This window comes from Tenrec ecaudatus, chromosome 1 (assembly GCF_050624435.1).
Source record: "Tenrec ecaudatus isolate mTenEca1 chromosome 1, mTenEca1.hap1, whole genome shotgun sequence".
Lineage (NCBI taxonomy): Eukaryota > Metazoa > Chordata > Mammalia > Afrosoricida > Tenrecidae > Tenrec > Tenrec ecaudatus.
Window position 1 is genome coordinate 63735159 of NC_134530.1, and position 18270 is coordinate 63753428.

General features: G+C 40.0%; 1 protein-coding gene across 3 annotated transcripts in view; it reads left to right on the plus strand.

Annotated features, from left to right (window-relative positions):
- Positions 1-18270, plus strand: part of MACF1 (microtubule actin crosslinking factor 1) — a 384195-nt gene that overhangs the window by 256915 nt on the left and 109010 nt on the right. For 2 of the 3 annotated variants that reach the window (XM_075554201.1, XM_075554200.1), the window contains 11 exons: positions 222-437; positions 550-699; positions 4598-4831; positions 7228-7377; positions 8968-9201; positions 10083-10307; positions 13779-14297; positions 15004-15180; positions 15449-15572; positions 16388-16596; positions 17301-17618. In XM_075554201.1, the coding sequence (XP_075410316.1) occupies positions 222-437; positions 550-699; positions 4598-4831; positions 7228-7377; positions 8968-9201; positions 10083-10307; positions 13779-14297; positions 15004-15180; positions 15449-15572; positions 16388-16596; positions 17301-17618 (2556 nt within the window). The remainder of the gene's footprint in view (positions 1-221; positions 438-549; positions 700-4597; positions 4832-7227; positions 7378-8967; positions 9202-10082; positions 10308-13778; positions 14298-15003; positions 15181-15448; positions 15573-16387; positions 16597-17300; positions 17619-18270) is intronic. The other variant, XM_075554202.1, reaches the window with a different exon arrangement.

Genomic DNA, 18270 nt, shown 5'->3' on the forward strand with positions numbered 1-18270 from the left:
ACCCTGTTTGACTGACTTATTTTGCAGTTTGTGAAATGATAACAGCACCCTGGAGAAGGCATAATAACATGCTTGAGAAGGCAGCAAGAGGTAGTGGAGACAGCAATGAACTGAGTCAGAAAACCTGAATACAAGTCCTGGCTCTATTGCCTAGAGCTGGTTCTCAGATGGCCAGATTTCTGGTCTTGATTTTAGAGGTTAACTCAGCTCTATCCCCTCAGGTATTAGACAAGGAGCTAAAAGATTTGTCCACATTGGTGTGTCAGGAATTGGAGTGTGTAAATCAAATTATCATCAGCCAGCCACAGGAAGTGCCTGTTCAATTGCTGAAGGCTCTGGAGAAAGATGCTAAGAATCTTCAAAAGTCTCTCACCTCTGTGGGTGACACTTGGAGTTCCAGACTCCTCTACCTTCAGAATGTTGTAGAAGCAAAAAAGGTAAAATTTCTTACTGCTTTTGTTTGTTAATTTGTTTATTTGTTTTATAAAGGCTCATAAGTTCTGTGGGAGTTTAGAGATTTTGTAATCTGATTTTTTCATTATTTCCTAGTCTAAAATTTTAAATGATCAATTACAACTGGAAGGCAAACTTCAAGATCTGAAAACCTGGATTGGCAATACTAAACTTACTGTGAACAGCAAGGAATGTAACAGTAAAACAAATGTTGAAATCCTGAATCACTATCTCAAACATTATGAGGTAAACCCTATATCAATTTTTATATCTTATTGTGTTTTATCAATAGCATCTCCCTACTAGGCTAAGTGGTATTTGTGATTTTTGTATTTATCCTTTTTATAAGAGTGATTTTCCATTTTGGAAATAAAGCCTAATTTTTTTGGTTTTTATGAGCACTGGTAGTGCAGTGGATTAAGTAGTGAGCTGCTAACCAAAAGGCTGTCCGTGCAAGCCAAACCAATATTCCACTGGGAGAAAATTGAGGCTGTCTTCTTCCACAAAGATTTATAGCCTTGAAACTGTATATACGGAGTTACTGTGTTCTGTCCTTTCTAGGGGCTTGAGTTGAAATGGACTGGACAGCAATGGGTAGGGTAGGGGTCTTGGCGTGTTAGTGTGTTCGCGTGTTAGTGTGTTAGTGTGCTTCCAGAGCTCCTGTGATTATAATTATTCTTTTTAAAGCTGTTCTCAAAAGACAAACTTCAAAATGTCCTATTTTATAAACTTCAGCTCCTCTTTATAAGTGAGCTTCTGGGGTCTTATATCCTTTTTGTTAAATACTTAATCCACTCAGCCACTCCCTTAACTTTAGAAGAATATTTGATCCATGTTCTAAAACAGTATCTTCCAAAATGGGTGATAGCACCCCATGGGGTGCTAGTGAATCCTTTGGCAGGGGGTGGAGTGGGGGACACACACTGCAAATAGTATAAAAGTTTTCCATTGCCTGACAGGGGTCACTGACTAATTGTCTTTTCTTGAAAAGTGGGTGGTAGGCTAAGTAAGTTTGGGAACCTGTGCTGTAGAGTATACATTGACAAACTCTGTAAATCGCAGCTAGTTAATATCTTTGAGGAGCTCTGGTAGTGCCATCTGGTAAGAATTGGATTACTAACTGCAAGGTTGGGCTCTTCAAATCCACCAGCCACTCCTTGGGAGAAAGTTGAGGTCTTCTGCTCCCATAATGATTTTTTCCCATAATTTATAGCCTCAAAAACCCTATAAAGGTTCTCTGGGGATCAAAATTGATTTGATGGCAGTGGGCTTGGTTTATTTATTTAGTTAGTTTTGATAGTAAATATCTTAGGCTTTGTGAATTATAGTCTCTTGTACACCACTCAATTCTCATTTGAGGTCGAAGTAGCCTTAAACCCTACAGAGGCAAATGAACATGACCGTGTTCTGATAAGGTTTTATTTACAAAAACTGATGGCAAAATTTTTACCTACAAAATTTTTTTTAAAACTAGGCTCCAAATAGATGCTTTTTTAAAGTCCATGAGAGAACAAATACAGTTGAATTTTTTTCCCTCTAACATTGCTCCTATTTGTTATTCTTAATGTAGTGTCTCATATTACTTAGCACCAGTTTATTAGCCCTCTTCTATAGAAGCCCCTTACCTTCAAATGTTTTAATGTTGGATCATAATTGGAGAGGTTCTGTCCTACTTTCTCTGCTCTCCCCAGTCTTAAGTGAAGCAGATATAGAGGTATTCCCACGGTCAGAATTCTTGAATACAACCCTCACTTTTTTCTCACAAGCATTTCCTCCACCTTTCGTACTTGTTTACACCATAGAAATATCCAAAAACCACTTTTACTTCTTTTCAAGGGAGGGGAGTAACAAAGTTTACCCATTTTCTTGCAAGATATCACAAAGAAGTAAGTGTGGAAGAATACCTGTGACATGGGATGAGATCCAAAGACAACTCTCGCTCCTTCCCCTAACTACAACTTTTATAAGAATTACCTTATGGAGTGGGGACCCAAAGCCCATCTGTAGGCAATTGGACATCCCTTCCAGATGGGTCGTAAGGAGGAGATGAGCCAGTCAGGGTGCAGTGTAGCAATGATGAAACATACAACTTTCCTCTAGTTCTTTAATGCTTCCTCCCCCCACTATCATGATCCCAATCTTACCTTACAAATCTGGCTAGACCAGAGGATGTCCAGTGGTACAGAGAGGAAGTGGAAACACAGGGAATCCAAGACAGATGAACCCCTCAGGGCCAGTGGTGAGAGTTGCAATACTGGGAGGGTGGAGGGAAGGTGAGGTAGAAAGGGGTGGACCCATTACAAGGATCTACATATAACCTCCTCCATGGGGGATGGACAACAGAAAAGTGGTGAAGGGAGATGTTGGACAGTGTAAGACATGACAAAAGAATAATTTATAAATTTTCAAAGGAAATTGTTTTTTTCAAGGGTTTGTGGGCGGGGAGGGAGGGAAAACATGAGCTCAAGTAGAAAGAAAATGTGTGTTTTTTTTTTTTTAAAGAACAGAGTAAGCACTTTTAAAAATAACTTAAAAAATACTTTTATTGGGGGGGGCTCTTACATCTCTTATCACAATCCATACATTCCTCCAATGTGTCAAGCACATTTGTACATATGCTGCCATCATCATTTTCAAAGCATTCGCTTCCCACTTGAGCCCCTAACATCAGCTCCCCTTTCTTCCCCCGCCCTCCCTCACGAACCCTTGATAAGTTATAGATTATTTTTCCATATCTTATATCGTCCTCTGTCGACCTTCAGCCACTTTTCCCATTATTTGTCCCCCTGGGAGGGGGTTCTAGGTTGATCGTGTAGAAAGAAAATGTTTTGAGAATGATGATGGCAACAAATGTACAAATGTGTTTGACACAATGTATGTATATATGGATTGTGACGAGTTGTTAGAGGCCCCAATAAAATGATTTTTAAAAATTATAGGAAGAGAATTAACATTCTCTGCTTGTTTTCCTGTGGTGATTTCCCAAACCCATATGTTCACAGATGAAGAAAGCAATTCTCTACGATAAACACCTAAGCAGTTCTCTTAGCCTACTTTGCAGGATTGTCCATAGATCCCCTGAGGACTCAGTTTCAGAATGATAATGATACACCTATCCTAATTGTCTTTACTGCGTCGAGTATAACTCGAGTATAACTTGGTTGATAAAAAGTAAATGCTATGGGAAAAAAGCATTCTTTTCACTGATTTTCTGACAAAGATTAATTATAGAATTTTGACAACTTTGATCGTTTTAAAGGATCAGTGAAATAAGTCTTAACTGAATCTTTCACTATCTTATTATGTATAAGTAACACTATTTACTCTAACTATCAACTCTTAGTAAACCAGAGAAAATGTACCTATTTTCTCAGTACTGTCCTATCAGTAACTCAATATGGGACGAATGCAAATAGATATTTTAACCTAACAAAATATAATTAGAAAGTTCAATCTGACTACCTTTCACATATTTTCTAAAACATTTTTGGCTTAAATTTACAGATTTTTTGGATTAGCAGTAGTATGGTTCTCAGTGCATTGAGTTTGCTTGTTTTTTTAGATTTACTTACAGAGCAGCTGGTGGTTTTGAACTGCATACTTTATGGATTGCAACCCAATGTGTAACCACTACACCACCAGGGCTCCTAGTATGGTTCTCTTTGTATAAATAATTGCACTTACAAGTGCACTTAGAAGTCAAAGTCCAGTAAAGGAAACATAGTCATAATTTCTGAAGTGTTTGGAGAGATCAGAAGAGATTTTCAATGCTAGGTTGGCTCTAGAAGTTATCTGTGTCAATTATGAAAATATAAGAAATTAATCTCGTTTTTTATTAGAATCAGTAGCTGCTATGAGCATACCAAAGTAAATTCAAGTCCATTGTCATCAAGTTGATTCCGACTCACAGCGACCCTACGTATAGATTGTTTCCAAGACTAGATTTATTTTTTTATTAAGACTAAATTTTTATGAGCGTAGACAGCCTCATCTTCTCCCTCAAAGCAGCTGGTCTGTTCGAACCATCAACCTTGTGGTTAGCAACCCAACGTTTACCCTACAGCACCATCAGGGCTCCTTCTGATGCAGATAGAGAAATACAAATTTTAACCTTTTCTTTCTTTCATTTCCCTACTTGCTTTAGGATTTGAAACAGCCCATGGCTGAAAAGAAATCTCAGCTGGCTGATCTTGAATTCGATATTCAGTTCTTTATCTCAGAGCACACCCAAGATTTGTCCCCTCAGCAGAACCAACAGATGCTGAGACTTCTGAATGAACTGCAGAGGTCCTTCCAGGACCTTGTGGAGCAGACTGCAGCTCAGAGGGATGCCTTACAGGGCCACCTTCAACACGTGGAGCAAGCAGCCGGGGTTAAGGTCAGACAAAATCAACATCTGGACTCAATGTGTCTTTTGAGATGTGCCTTTGTCTTTAGGTTTTCTGATATGGCTCTGTCTATAATGATTCAAGGAACCAGGATTTACCAATTTAGAAATCTCATGTCACTCAAACCAGTATGAGTCACTCAAACCAGAAATCTCATGTCACTCAAACCTGAGGCAGCTCTTTTGTTTCTCTTTCCATGTTTTTGGTTTTGTGTTTTAGAGTGCCTGTGTGTTTACATGTGAATGCATGTGCAAGTGTTTACTTTTTAGTGTGACTACCCTCACCATGTCTCATTGTCCCTTCCCTATTTTCTCCTGTAGCATCCAATAGAGTTGTTAGCAATGTTTAGATCTTGAGAAAAAAATGGTTCTAAAAACCATTTTTATCCTTGGATTTGTCAAATATTTTACAGTAGGACTCCTTGATAACTTTCCAACAGCTAAGAAGATGTTTACCAGAATTGTATTCATTTTTAGCACATTTTGTATTATTACTGTCTGGCACCTTCTTCACACCATAGTACCCAGTGCTTGTTCAGTCATGGCAGACTGCATGCAGGGGTAATTGATTTTGAAGCTCTAGTTGTCCCTCCCATCACCATTCATTGCAACCCCCCCCCTTTTTTTTTTGCAAGACTCAATATAAGTACATTAAAAATCAATTTAAAAAATATAAGTACATTAATAGTAACATCACTTCTGCTAAAGAAAGGAAAGAATGGAGCTGTAGACAGAGACTTAAAGAAAATTAGGTTAGTCAGTTCAGTATATCTACCATATATACTTGAGTATAAGCCAACCCAATTGTCTGCTTAGGCACCTAATTATACCGCAAAAACTGCATTTTAAATGTGCTGAAAACCTTGACTTATACTCAGGTGTATACAGTACCTTTTTTTCCTAGTTACTGCAACGGTATTGCAACTGAAATGCTCTTGTTACTTTCCAAATCTGGAAGCTTGCACTGCCCTCACTTAGCTATTCATATACCACGGTGCAGTCTGTGGCTAATCAATGAAGTAGTATTGAACTGAGCACTTTAAGACACAGCCCTGATCTAGGGTAGGCTCCTGAGCTACAGCAGGTGGTAGAACTGCATGTGAATATTTGCCTGAGCACATGATTAATTCCACAATGTTATTAACCTTGTTATTGTCAAAAATGCTCTGCTTCTCTGAATGCATGTGTATGTCTGTGTTAACTTGTTTGCTTTGCTTTTTCAGATTCAGTCTGCACCCATCCTAACCTATGAAGATCCCGTTTTACAGCTGAAGAGCTCTTAGGAGTTCTCTTCCAGAGCCCTTCTATTTACCCAAAGAGGGAGAGAGAGGGCCAATTTGGGCACCTGTTTGTAAGTGCAGGTGACTAAAACACCATCAGAAGGTAGACCCTGGTGGAAAAGGGTTCTAATTAAAGAGGATGGTCAGGAGAACACATCATGCTCAATTGCTCAATCAGGTGCTTCACTGTCATTCAAGTGTGATGAGATCTGGATAAAGGATCAGACACAGAAACATCCAATCCTCCCCTCCCCTTGGGCCTGACTCTTCCCTTTGATGTCACTGTAGTCTCCTAAAGGACTGAGCAGTTGCTATTCCTGGGCAATTCCCTTTTTCTCAAAATAGCTAACTCCAGATCCTCTTGCCTGGCATGTAATCACTCTATTTAATGGGTTTCTGCATTTGTGAGTCCTCTGATTTATAAAGTCAGTTAATTTATTAAGAAGCTAAATTAGCTTATGAATTATCCAGATCCTTGATTTTTCATTCCTATTTCATTCCTTCTAATTTTCCATATTTTGACGTGCTAGGTAGCAAACCCAGTGATTCTTGAGGCATAATGGATCAGACCACCCATTTGTTATCCTATGTGGATCTCAAGTATCTGGGTCCTCTGTCCTCCATTTTCAAGGACAATAGTAGCAACTTGGCAAAAAGCCCTGACCAAAATCATAATTAGGAACATCTTTTTTCCTGAAATTACTTCTGGTTATCATCCAGAGCAGCGGTCCTCAAACTTTTTAAACAGGGGGCCAGTTCACTGTCCTGTTGGAGGGCCGGACTATAGTTTTTAAAAAACTATGAACAAATTCCTATGCACACTGCACATATCTTATTTTGAAGTAAAAAACACCCAGCAGGCCGGATAAATGTGGCCCATGGGCCATAGTTTGAGGACCCCTGATCCAGAGTATAGGCCAAGGTCAACATACTATCCAAATAAGGGGAGTTTTCTGAGTATGATTTCTGTGCCTTTTCCTATTCCACTCTCCCACAAACTTTCACATCCTTGATGTATAACTTGCCTATTTCACCTTTCAGGATATTAGTTTGTATTTGTGAATTGAGAATTATTAATCATCTCTTGACCCCTTTGAATTTAATCAGACCCTGCAGAAACAACAGAATACCTGTCACCAGAAACTACAGGATCTTTGCAGCTGGTTAGGACAGGCAGAAGGAACATTGGCTGGCCACCAGGACAGCCCCATCCCACAGGACCTCTCTGCCTTGCAAAAGACCCAAAGTGACTTGAAGGTCGGTATGAATTAATTCTTTGTTTTCATTCCTTCAGCAAGTGTTCATAAAAACTTGTTGTATGCCATTTAAGAGATATCCAATTGATGGGGCCCAGCTATCAGAAAGGATAGCATTTTATGTCAATATCATCCTAAAATAGGTGGCCTCAACCTGTCCATGAAAAGAAAGCACACCAACATAAATGTGATCAAAGAACTTTTACTAAAATTGTTTTATTAGGGACTCTTCTAAAAATCCATACATCAATTGCATCAAACACATTTGAACTTTTACTAAAATTGTTTTATTAAGGACTCTTCTAAAAATCCATACATCAATTGCATCAAACACATTTGAACATATGTTGCCATCATTTTCAAAACATTTTCTTTTTCTCTTGAGTCCTTGGTATCAGCTCTTTTCCCCTCCCTCCCAGTCAAAGAACTGTTCATAAAATTCATGAACACAGTAAGGGTTTGTCAGAGATTGCATGTTAAGGGCTTGGTTTACAGTACGCTTTGGTTTATAATGAAGAGCCCTAACTCCATTTTGAATCTTTTCTTCTTTCCCATTTTGAATCTATACATCAATTCAGCTTCCATTTGGGTTCTTTCTGACCATTAATGTCAGTGTTAAAGAAAAAATTTATTTTAGGAGAAATGTGTTTTAAAGTGGATTATGATTCTCCTGCCCAGCGCTCTCCCTTCAGGGACTTGGTTGAGATTGCTCTTTATGGAAGTTGGGGTGCTAGGGCCACAAGATCATGAGTCATACTTCAGCCAAGGTAGTCAGGAGGGCCCCGGGCTTTTCTGGATTGCAATGGTGTGCACATTTCAATTACAGTCATTTTCCTGCTTCTATGGTCTTGCTTGTGACAGTGATGAGTTAGTCTGTTGTCAGTCATGATTTTGTGGTATGTTTCTCTGTTCTATAATTAACAACATGGCCATGAAGCCTTTGGAAACCATTATGGCCTCATACTGTTGATCTCCCTCATCCAGATGATTTGTCTTTGCTTTTGGCTTTGTCCTGTAGAGGGCTTTCTCTCTCTCTCAAAAAAAGTGCCCCACCGAGAAATGAAGACTATATAGGTGTTAATACATGAACAACTGGAAGGAGGAAGAGTGTATATAAGAGAGAGGGCTGTGTGTTGGACCTCAGATAGGAATTGGATCAAGTACAGCATAGTCAAGGACTTGAGGGCATCTAGTTTAGCAGGGATTAACTGGTGAAAGATGAGGCTCGTAAAGTAGGAGGAAACTAGATCATGTTCATCCTTGTAGGACATACTAAGGATATGGATGATAATCAGGAAAGTAAGGGGCCAGCCAATCAAATCAACTAGAATTATACTTTAAACACACACACATATTGAAGATAAATCGTTACAAAATAAAAATATTATTCAACATGTTTATGAGCTGTCTCTTTTCCTTCACTATAATATTTGTTTAGAAAATACTTAATTTTTTCCCATTGGTTTAGACTTAAGCCTTAAGGTAAATAACAAGGGACATATATCTTTAGAGAAATATCATCCTAGCCTGTTAGAGGACTTAAAAGTACCAAAGTTGAAGCCTCTGTCTTCCCTCTTTTTCATGTGTTAAGGATTTACAGGATGACATTCAGAATCATGCCGCCTCATTTGCCAATGTTGTCAAAGACGTTGAAGGGTTCCTGGGAGAGAACCAGACCAAGTTGAGCCCCCATGAGTTGACAGCTCTTCAGAACAAACTTCGTAAGACTAAGGACCAATATGAAACTCTCCAGAGTCGGACACGAGTGGCCCAGAAGGAGCTGGAGGAAGCAGTGACCTCAGCTGTTCAGCAAGAAACAGAAAAGGTAACCAGACTGCTCTTAACACTTGCTATGTTTCAAATAGAAAGTTTTGGTACACGAATGACTGAAAGGGCAGAGAGAGCGTTTTATCATGGAAAAGGTTTGTGATTAGCGAGTCCATGTTTATTTTTTATAAGGAACACCCAGAGGACTTTAAAAATCACGAGTACTTGGTAGGGTCTACATATTATCAAATACATAGAGAGATTACTATTGGTATACTCTACTCTGGTTAATTAGAAAAGGACTGACTACCTTAGTTGGGAAAATTAGTACATAGTGCATCATTACATTGGGCATCATGGTACTGGGACCAAGGGAAACCACTGGAAGTCTGAAACACTCTTCTGTACCCCACTTAGCACTGTGGTGAGTTTTATCTGTAATCAGCCTAGAGGCTCTGACCTTAGTGAGGAAGGTAGAGGAAGAGAAGGCATGAGTTACATGATGAGGAGTTCTGGACTGTATGATTGCAGATATATGTGAAGCCTCTAATTGAGTGTGCCTGTGCTGTTTCTTACCCCACCATTGTGCCACTTTTGTATCCGAGAAAGGGTTTCCTGAAGCCTTGCTGGGGTGGGTAGGGGGGCTAAATGACCTCTTTAATCCTGGGATTCCTATCTTTTTCTCTTGATATTGAGCAGTGGAACAGAAGAAATTTGGAGGTTTTAGATAATTATTTTTCAACAGATTTTAGATGTTGATATGTGTGTGTGTGTGTGTGTGTGTGTGTGTGTGTGTCTGTCTGTCTGTCTGAAGACTTGTTTAGAACCAGTGTGAGAATCTATCTCTTTCTTTAGCATAAAAATTTGCCCTCTCAACCTGTTGTTGTATAATTGTGTATTCTAAGGCTTTCTCATTTAAACTGACTCTATGGCTTTCAGAGTAAAGCAGCAAAGGACCTGGCAGAGAACAGGAATAAGATTGATGCCCTCTTGGGCTGGGTAACTTCGTTGGGATCCTCTGGTAGAGAGCTACAGGCCGGTCTTCCAGGAATGGAGCAAATCTCAGGTATTAACTTGGAGAAAGGAGCCTTGGATGGCACAGATGGCAACATGAAAGTGCACCAAGCCCCCGAGAAGCTAGATGAGCAATGTGAGAAGATAAAGGTAAGGACGCTGTCTTCTCTTTAGTATGCTGGGGGAATCTCTTCTACTCTGGACACGTCACCATGACCTACTTGCCCTAAATCTAGTGAGCATTTGTCAGCCCATATCTTCTTTGATATCTCAGCAACTTCTGACACTGCATTAGTTTCACTAGGGCTTCAAAGATAAATTTGATAGCTTAAAACAACAATTTTTTAACATTTTATTAGATGCTCATGCAACTCTTATCACAATCCATACAAAAATCAGAAAACAACAGAAATTTATGCTCACAGTTACTACTCTCTGAAAGTCTGAAATCCAACATCAAGGTGTTGACCAAGCCATGCTCCTTCCAAAACCTCTAAGGAGAATCAGTCTTTGCCTCCCCTAGCTTCTGGTAGGCCTAGACATTCCTTGGCTTATGCAGCATAATTCCAGTCTCAGACTTCACATGGCTTTCTTCGCTCTGTGTATGTACACCTCAGTATCTCTCTTTTCCCCTCCCCCCCTTATTATGAGCACATCAGGCATATTGGGTTAGGGTATATCCTAAAGACCTCATCTGTAAAGATCTTATTACAAATAAGTTCACATTTGCAGATAGGTGGAGAGTGGGCCTACCTCAGCATATCTTTAGGGGCCTATAATTCAACCCATAATACATAGTATTGGCTACTTTTCCTGAATTAGTTTCTCATTGGACATTGAATAAGGAAGACCACAAAAGAATCAATGTATTTGAATTGTGGTACTGACAATGAATATTGAAGGTGCCACAGACTGCCAAAGAACAAATTGATTTTAAAAATTAAAAGTATAGCCAGAATACTCCTAAAAGGCAAGTATGGCGAGACTTCATCTCATATATTTTGGACATGTTATCCGGAGAGAACAGTCCCTGGAGAAGGTCATCATGCTTAGTCCAGTTGAGGTGCAGTGAAAAAGAGGAAGACTCTCAAGGAGCTGGATTGGCACAGTGTCAGCAACGATGGGCTCCCACATAAAAACAGTGGTGAGGATGGTGCAGGGCTGCACAGTGTTTTGTTCTGTTGTGTGTAAGATTGCTATGAGTGGGAACCAAGCCAGTGGCACCCAACAGCAACATTGCCCTTCACGTAAAGTCTAAACTCTTCACACTTAATATGGCCTCGCAGGCTCCTGTTTACCTGACCCTGTAGCTTACCTCCCTTCACATTTAAATCTATAGCTTTGGTTGCTTACTCTGCTCTGCCCTTCACATGCTGGTAAGAGAGGAATGTAACTCTGAGTCTTAATTTTTAGTAATTCTTCAGATGTTGGCTTAGATTTCACTTCCTCTTCAAAGCCCTTCTTCAGTACTTCCCAAACTTAGATTATGTTTTACTCCTGTTGCTTTTATTACTCCCGTAGCCTCCATTGTGTGGTACTGTTGTTCACTCAGTATTTTATTTCTGTCTCTATTGCTGTCTAGGCTCTATGCTTGATGGTAGAAAATGTTTCCTGCTCACTTTTTATTTACTTTTGCTCATTCTTTTGGCAAATATTAATACACTTGCTGTATTCCAGGTACTGGAGATAAATTAGTAACTCAACCAGATAAACCACCCCTCAGAGCATTAACTGACATGTGTAGGCATGTTATATCAAATTATTTCAAAATATATATCAAATACTAGTGGGAAGTAGTACTCCTGTATAAAATCCTCAGATGCCTCCATTCCCATCCTCTGATAGGGTGCTTATACACATGTATCACATACTGTAATAGTGACACTTTTGTAGCAAAGGAAATTTGGCTTAACTAGAATACTTCTGTTGACCAGCCTATATCAACTATTGCCTTGTTTGTATTAATAGAATTTTTGCCTCTAAAATGCCACTTCTGTACTTGGCAGACCCGTTGGAGTACAAGTAATAGAGGGTAGAGATGGTTGCCTGTCAACTGGAAGCTTCCTGAGTCCTCTGACAGCAATCAATGCCTGACCCTATAGCATCTTCATCCCAGGAAGGAAATTGCTTACTCTGAATAACATGGCTCAGGTGATGAGGGCAGAGAGGTCTGGGTGTTACCTAGACAAAACTGTCCCTACTTTTGAGCAGGATATATTTGTGAGCCTAACTTTCCACATGATGTAGGAAGCTGAGGGTTTTCTACATACAGACTAAAAGTAAATATCTGGAGGAAAGTAGCCTAGAGTCATTCTCTAGTCTGTTTAATTAGCAACAAGAAAAATCCCAACGCCATCGGGCGGGTTTCCAATCATAGCGATCCTGGGTAGGGTGTCTGAGGCTATACATCTTTATAGGAGCAGATAGCCTCATTTTACTCCCCAGGAGCCGCTGGTCGTTTGAACTGCTAGGCCTTTGGCTACCAAGTCCGTTTCTTATTCAACAGCACTTGTATGCCCAGACGGTATAAAGGGGAACTCTGTTGAAATCCCCAATACCCTCTATTAGGCTCAGGAAGAATGTGATTTTTTTATTTAAACATGAGTTTTGAAAACAAATTTCTTAAAAGAGCAAGAGAAAGGTGAAACAGTCTACTTTCATAAAGATTTACAGCATCATAAACCCTAGGAAATAGCTCCACTGTGTCCTGTAGGATCACGGTGTCAGAATCAACTCATTGGCAGTGGGTGGTCTTTAAAGGACTCGAAAAATGGAATAAAAAAAATCCACATACAAGAAAGCTTCAAAAAGCTTGTGAAAAAATTCTGTTACTTTTTAGCTCCTAGTTTTTAAAAATCATTCTACTGGGGGATCTTACAGCTCTTATAACATTCCATACATCAATTGTATCAAGCATATTTGTACATATGTTGCCATCATCATTTCCAAAACATTTTCTTTCTCCTTGGGCTCCCTTTTTTTTTTTTAAGAACCCCTTATATACTCATAGACATAGTATATATGAAAAAGTACAAATTATCTATACTATTCTGAAATAGTTTATTTTTACTGGTCTATAAAATATATTTCATAAATTTGCAAGGTCTTTCATAATAGGGAAAGAGTCTTTGTGGATATATGAGTGATATATTTCAGAGCTAAATATTTAGTTATTATACTACCATGTTTGGGTTACTCTCCCATCTATAAATATAGATAATTAAAGGACCATTTCCATATTCTCTTGGAGTCAGGTAGTTTAGTGAATAAAGTCATTTCTTTCTCCTTTGCTACTCTATACCTTAATGAAGACACATAACAGCCTTTTGTATTCTTTTTTTTTTTCATTTACTTATTTAGCAAGAGTATTCTATCTCTTACATCCTTATTGCTTGGTTGGGCCATCAATCAGATGAGATAGCACATGTACAATCATTTTGAAAACTTTGAATTTTATGTATTTAGTCACTTGATAGGGAATAATTCCTAGTGGAAGATAATGGTGATTTCTGAGAAACTGGAAAATAGGCCCAGTAAGACTTGTCTCTACCTCTAGCTGTAGAGATAACCAATAATTGTAGTTTCCTTTACTGTTTTTTGCTTGGGGGAATTATTTTCTAGGCTCATCACCAAGAATTGCTATCCCAGCAGCAAAATTTCATCATGGCCACCCAGTCAGCTCAGACCTTCTTGGACCAGCACAGCCACAATCTCACACCTGAAGAACGACGGGTGCTGCAGGAGAAACTGGGAGAGCTAAAGGAACAGTATGCAACTTCCCTGGCCCAGTCAGAGATGGAACTGAAGCAGGTGCAGACCCTAAGAGATGAGTTGCAGAAGTTCCTGCAGGATCATAGAGAGTTTGAAAACTGGCTGGAACGGTCTGAGAAAGATCTAGCAGACATGCATAAGGGAGATAGCAACCCAGAAGCGCTTCCCTCCCTACTGAAGCGGCAAGGGAGCTTCTCAGAGGATGTGATTTCCCACAAAGGAGACTTGAGATTTGTAACTATGTCTGGACAGAAAGTCTTGGACACAGAAAATAGCCTTGAGAAAGGCAATGAGCCCTCAGCAACTGGAAGCTTAGTGAAGGAGAAGCTGAGGGATGCGACCGAAAGATACAGTGCTCTCCATTCAAAGGTAAGATGGGGGTGGTTCCTGGCTTAATGGCAGTCCTCACCCGACTGCTGCTGATTCGGGGGCTCAGGACACAATGCCTGAGTTCATTTGTATAATAAATCCAGGCAGAGCTGTGGAGAAAAGACAAAATGTGTAGGACCCTGAGCTGATGCAGAATCAGAGTGTGTCTCAGCTTGCAATTAAGGTCAGAGGCTCACTCTTTGTATCCTGACTAGCAGGCTCAAGAGACAGAGCACAGGAAATCTTAAACAAATTGCATAGTTTTTATTCCTGTGATAAATCCTTATCTTTCCCCTCTAGGAAGTCCCGCTAGTTACAAACGTTTAGATAGAATCTAGTCAATCTTCTTACTTTGGTTGTTCTTTCTGCCAACACCCCAGACTTCCCCAAAAAAGACTTGCACCTTTTATCTCTTACTTTCGCCTGTAACCTAATTTATGTTCCTTGGGTAGCTTGTTCTACAGCCACAAAATCTTCCTCTGTGTGCAATAAAGCTGGAAGAGTCGTGTGATGCCAATAATGACAAGCCCTCTTGTAGAAAATGCTGCTCCTCTTTCCATAAACCTCTGGCACTGCTATTACATGTGTCTAGAGTGAGTTCTCTGTTACAAATCCAGGCCTCTTCCTCTGGGCTGAACCCAGGATTGTACTGTTACCTTTGGCCCAACCTTGCTTATGTCTGCTTTCGTTTCTTTCTCTGGTGCAGTGTGCACGGCTGGGCTCTCACCTAAACATGCTGCTGGGCCAGTATCAGCAGTTTCAGAGCAGTGTGGACAGCTTGCAGGCCTGGATGAGGACTTGTGAGGCCAGTGTGGAGAAGCTCTTATCAGACACTGTTGCCTCTGATCCTGGGATCCTACAACAGCAACTTGCAACAACAAAGGTAAACTAGGACCCCGGCTGTGTTGGAATGTCAAGACTTGGTATTTCTTGATTTGGAATATCCTCAAGCGGTATCAAATGCTTGCATGAGTTCAAGACAGCAATTGGGATGCTTTGAGCAAGATCTGATTCCTAAATGCTTTGCTCTCATCTCCATGAAAAAACTGAAGACCATTCTAGAAACCTGCTGAGTAACTCTAGGTTCCTAGAACTAACTTTTATTTCTTACTCAAGATATTTTCCTTTTGTCTCCTTTCATGGACAAGCAGCAGTTGCAGGAGGACTTGGCTGAGCACCAAGTACCTGTAGAAAAGCTCCAAAAAGTAACCCATGACCTCATGGAAATTCAAGGGGATCCAGCTCCAGACCACAAGCACGTTCAAGAGACAACAGGTATGGAGCATTCCCTTCGGTTTGTAATACATCACATCATGCTATGCAATCTGTAGGCCTAGATAGACTAGAGGCTGAGTCTATATAGATGAATAGATTACCATCAAGAGTGCCCCTCTCATGAGCTTGATTCTTGCACCATTGCAGAATCTTCACAATCAGGCTGGATCCCTTTCCCCCAGTCATTCTTCCTTCTAGTCAGACCCCTTTTCATAAGAAGACCAGTCATTCCTTCATGGCTATGTCCCTGCAGTATGTCCTGTTGCTTAACTGCACTTAATTGAGTGCTTCCCCGGCACGATGAGCTCATGCTTCAAGATGTAGCTAAGAGGTCAGTCACTTCCTTTGTAAAATCCTGACCACTCCTGTCAAAAGTTGGCTCCATAAAACTAAAAGACAGAAAATAATCATTCTTTCTAGACTACTCTAATATAGTACTCCTAGGACCAATGTAGCACTTATACCTTATTCCATTTTCGGTTAGTTGTGATATGTTCCCCCCCCCTGCTTCAGAAGTGATGGACTGGCCTAACAACTGTTTTAGAGTGTTATGTTTGCACAACACAGAACGTTATCTCAATTATCTTTAGCCCGAGCATCTAGCACAATTTCGGGCGCTTAGGAGGTGCTAAGTAAATAATGCCTAATGAGTATGGCTCAAGTACTCATGAATGTCAAACTCCTTCCTTCTATTCGTTTGTCTTGATGCCCATTGTTGTTATCACTAGTATACAATTTAAATGCACACTTTTAAATAGACCAATAAGAATAAAATGTGTTCATTTTCTTTTTTACTCCTGTCCTTGATTAACCAGATTCTATAGTCGGCCGTTTCCAGAGCCTATCCAGTAGTCTGGCTGAGCGCTCTGCTCTGCTGCAGAAGGCAATTGCCCATTCTCAGAGTGTCCAGGAAGGCCTGGAGAGCCTGCTGCAGTCCATCAGTGAAGTTGAAACAAATCTAGGAGGGGAGCAGGTGGCATCACTTTCATCTGAAGTCATCCAAGAAGCCCTGGCCACTAACATGGTAAGACCTGTGCTCCTAGGGTTAGCGTAGAAGGGGTGTTCGCCATGTGCCATAATTGTCTTATTTTGAAAAACATATCAGGAAAGAAATCACTGCCCTGAGCCTTCTAATAATATTTAGAGAAAATGATTGATTCATGTAGAGATATTCTTACTCAATTTTCTTTTTTGTTTTCTAAGGTACTTCATATATATATAATCATTTTATTGGGGCTTGTACAGCAGCTATCACAACCCATACAGACAGACATCCTTGTGTCAAGCTCACTTGTACATTTGTTGCCATTGTTTTCTTTTTTTGTTGCTCATTTGTCTTTTTTTTAAAATCATTTTATTGGGGGCTCATACAACTCACACAGCCCATACATACATCCATTGTGTGAAGTATATTTGTACATATGTTGCCATCATCATTTTCAAAACATTTTCTTTCTACTTGAGCCCTTGGTATCAGCTCCTCATTTTTCCTCTCCTCCCACCCAATTTCCATACCATTGTTGAGTGAGAAAGGTGGCAACGGTGTCATTTGATGGAATGGGCTGGAGAACTAAGGGGATAAGAGGTGAGGTATTATGAAAGCTTAGTTGTCCTACATACAACCGACCTTAAGAAGGTAAACAGGTCATTTACTAGAAATCTATGAGCTGTGATTCAGTTGCTCGGAAGTAAGTGAACTGGAGTTGACAGACATGTTCTTGATGACAGAAATTGAAGCAGGATATTGCTCGCCAAAAGAGCAGCTTGGAGGCCACGCGTGAGATGGTGACCCGATTCATGGAGACAGCAGACAGCACCACAGCCTCTGTGCTGCAGGGCAAACTGGCGGAGGTGAGCCAGCGCTTTGAACAGCTCTGTCTACAGCAGCAAGAACAAGAAAGCTCCCTGAAGAAGTTTCTGCCTCAGGCAGAGATGTTTGAGCATCTATCTGAAAAGTTGCAGCAATTTATGGAAAACAAAAACCGGATGCTGGCCTCTGGAAATCAGCCAGATCAAGATATTGCACAATTTTCCCAACAGATCCAGGTGAGCATTATCTGCCAAAAGAAGGGCAACCAGAGAACCAACATTTATTGAGCACATACTGTGGTCTAGGAACTTGCATTACCTTACAGAATTATCACAGCTATCCCTGTAAACTTGATATTATTATTTGCCCATTGTTTATTTGAAAACACAACCTCGATTTATTTTTCACTCATACTAATTGTTTGACCCAGATCAGCAATCAGCGGTGGTCTCACTGAGGGACACAGGCTGTTAGAAATGTAACTTATAGTAAATTCCTAGCATAGTTGCTGCATAAGTAGTTTGGGTCGATATAGCCAAGTTCCCCTCCCATGCTGCCTTTTTGCACTCCTTCATGCAATACATGAAAGTACCCATTGCCCCACAGCATCCCCAGTGGGATGTGTTGTCAAACTTTCAAGGATTTACCAGTCTGACAAGTAAAATACCATCTTTCAGCATAGCTTTTATTTCTCTTATGAGGGAAGTTAAATATATTTCTATACATTCAAGTGGCATTTACTTATGAGCCATTAGTTCATATTTTTCACCAATTCGAATTTTGAGGATTTTCCCTTATAAGAGTTCTTACATGTTAGCAAAATGAACTCTTTCTGATATATGACAAATATTGTCTTCCTGTTGGTCCTTTGTCTTTATGATGTTCTTT